At 35.5% G+C, this 2,783-nt stretch overlaps 1 protein-coding gene across 1 annotated transcript in view; it reads right to left on the minus strand.

Annotated features, from left to right (window-relative positions):
* Positions 1 to 2,783, minus strand: part of LOC100949794 (low-density lipoprotein receptor-related protein 1B-like) — a gene marked incomplete at its 3' end in the record, with an annotated part of 1,553,965 nt that overhangs the window by 301,846 nt on the left and 1,249,336 nt on the right. Inside the window, exons 24-25 of the mRNA XM_003793025.1 lie at positions 2,547 to 2,744; positions 902 to 1,106 (exon numbers count right to left, since the gene is read on the minus strand). Coding sequence (XP_003793073.1) covers positions 902 to 1,106; positions 2,547 to 2,744 — 403 coding nt within the window. The remainder of the gene's footprint in view (positions 1 to 901; positions 1,107 to 2,546; positions 2,745 to 2,783) is intronic.

A 2,783-nucleotide genomic window follows, 5' to 3' on the forward strand; every position in this document is an offset into this window, starting at 1 on the left:
CCATCTCATCATCATTCTGAGACTTTCTCTAACTGAACCTATATTAAGAATGGGCTTTCATACAAACCTTGGTGGTCTGTGAGCTCTCTGCAGGTCGAGTGCCCACTATGGCCACCCTGTATAAATCATATGTACATATATCATCTCCTCGAAAACAACCTTATGAGGAAGATGTTCTTATCCCTAATTTTTAGAAGAGAAAACTGAGATCTAAGTGGAGATAACACACTTGATTCCCGCAGAGTATAAATGACTGGGCAGGAACTGGAACCCACATTTTCTGAGTCCAAACCCAGTGAGTGTCTCCTTCTGCTCCTTCATAAGGAACACACAGGAGAACAATTCAATTCCTTGAATTATCCAACATTTCACCTTGTTTTCCAGAATCATGTGCTTTGTCTTTCAAACCGCCCGTTAGTCAATTTGTCACCACTGGACTACTTCAGGCTTATTTAAATTTTCTTTTAAACTGCCTCCAGTAACATACGAAATAAGAAAAGTAGTGAGGTGGTTAACATCTGTGACTATTTAGAACAAAGACTGGCCCTGTAGTTTGCAACCAGTAGAAATAATTACAGCATCTCTTTGGCAGGGCAAATAGAAATTCATTAAATTACTGCTTTGAAAAAGAGCTGCAATAGCTTCCAATAGGGCTTATTGCCCAGTAAAAAGAAAAAAAAAAGAGACATTTTCAGCCTTTAAAAGTACCCATGTAAGCAATCCTATAACCAAACTTGTGGATATAAACTAGTTGCTATGTATACAACTACACACAGATGCATGCATATATGTACACAAACCAAGCACTTTGACTCACAGTTTATGAGATAATTGAATTCAACAGTAAATTGAAAGATTATTTTATATGCCCAAGTGAATCTGTAAAAGAAAATGTCTTTACCCGTATCTTGGGTCCAAAGCAATGGCCCTGGGGTGTTCCATGGCTCCTGCAATTAGTGTAGCTCTTAGAGAACCATCCAGTTTGGCCACTTCTATTTGGTCCAGATTGCTGTCTATCCAGTATATGTTGCCTGCTATCCAGTCGACTGTGAGCCCTTCTGGGGTTGCCAGGCCATGCTCCACAACCACTTCAATTGCACTGACACCTATAGAAGAAGAGAAACCAGTGTAGGCACCATTCAAGAAATGTGTTAAGCACAAAAGAAAAGCTTTTTTTGTGGTCAGCAGTACAGATACTGTTATTTCAACTTAGAGAGAAATAGTGCAGAAGTGTTACCTGGTACTGAGGAAACTAACAAGCCCGAAATTTAAGATTACTGATATCCATTACTAGAAAACTTTTATCTTCAAATCCTTTCAGTATCAGTGGAATGAAAATGTTAAACAACTCTGAGACTAATGACAATGTTGAGGTTGTTAAAATAGTTATTTGTTGTTCCTAACTTTTGGGGCAGAACTAAGCATTCTGGAAATACTAATATTATGCTGGTTAAAATCAATGCAATTTAATCCAAATGTTGATCTTCACGGGTAAAATATAGTAAAGAGTAAAAGTCCACCTGGAGCAACACACATTATAACTGATCAGCCCACTCTTTTTTTCTTTGGGGAAGCATGACAGATAACAGGCATTACTGTATTTAACCTTAATGAACCCCAGATCACATCCCCCACCCCAGGTTGTAAGACTTACAGGATATAGCAAGGATGTAAATAAAAGGCATTAATGTGGTCTGAATATAAATGAGCAATTTGTCCATTAAAATTCTCATTTGTTCACTACTTAATTTCTTTTCAATTTCAGCTTGAAAATAACTTTTCTAACAGTATAACTTATAGTTTATAACATTGCTACCAAGTAACAGTTATTTACAGACATTTTAACAGTGTGTTTGTTAAAATAGTTTACTAGTTAATCCCATGAATATGAATATATCATTTAAAATCAGTATCTTGATATGTGACACAAGATACAAATTCACATATCACAATTATATTATGTTTTTAATAGAATCATTCTTCAAAATCACAAAGGTAAGTTAGAGAGGAATTAACAATTTCATAGAAATATCTTGCCCTTGGAATGCTTACACAGATGCAACATTTCAATAGCAGTATTACAGATATTTGTGTCAAAGTCTTGCTACTTAAGAAAAGTTTAGTTTAGACAAAAAAGGTGAACCAAATGATAGCAAAAAATATTCAGCTGATATGAGTACTCTTTGAGACAATTTTAAAATTATTTCTTTGCAATAAGCTAAAAGATGGTAATAAAATAATAACAAGTGCTTTGTGCGCTCCAGAATTGGACTACTGGTATGTAGCAGCCAGTCATTTTTTCTTGTAAATCAATTTCTTCCCTGTAACTCCAAGGGAAAGAAGAGTCATGATTGAAAATGATGTGAACGGCCTGGGCCTTCATCACTTCCCCGCCCAACACATCTTAACACATGTGCTCAATACTTCTTTTTGCATATGAGAGAAGGATAAAGAATAAAAGGTGAAAGATTGACGCTTCTGATTATAATTTTGGGGGGAAATTTTCAATTAAAAAGTAACAGTAAGCAATATTTTAATATGTGTACCTCCACTTTCAGAAAGCTTGCCTCGGTATATTCTGTCTTCTACAACATCTGTCCAATAAAGCAAACTTTGATTGAAGTGAAAATCAAGTGCTATTGTGTTTCTCAATCCAGGAACCAGCAGACTGTAGTCTCTCTTATGAAGATCAATCCTTCTGATCTCATGACGAATGGAAAAGATGAGAAATGCTTCAAAAGGATCTGAAATTAAATTGATGTTTAATAAGCTTATGAAAATAT

The sequence above is a fragment of the Otolemur garnettii genome, unplaced genomic scaffold (genome assembly GCF_000181295.1).
Source record: "Otolemur garnettii isolate 467f Iridium unplaced genomic scaffold, OtoGar3 scaffold00064, whole genome shotgun sequence".
Classification (NCBI taxonomy): Eukaryota; Metazoa; Chordata; class Mammalia; order Primates; family Galagidae; genus Otolemur; species Otolemur garnettii.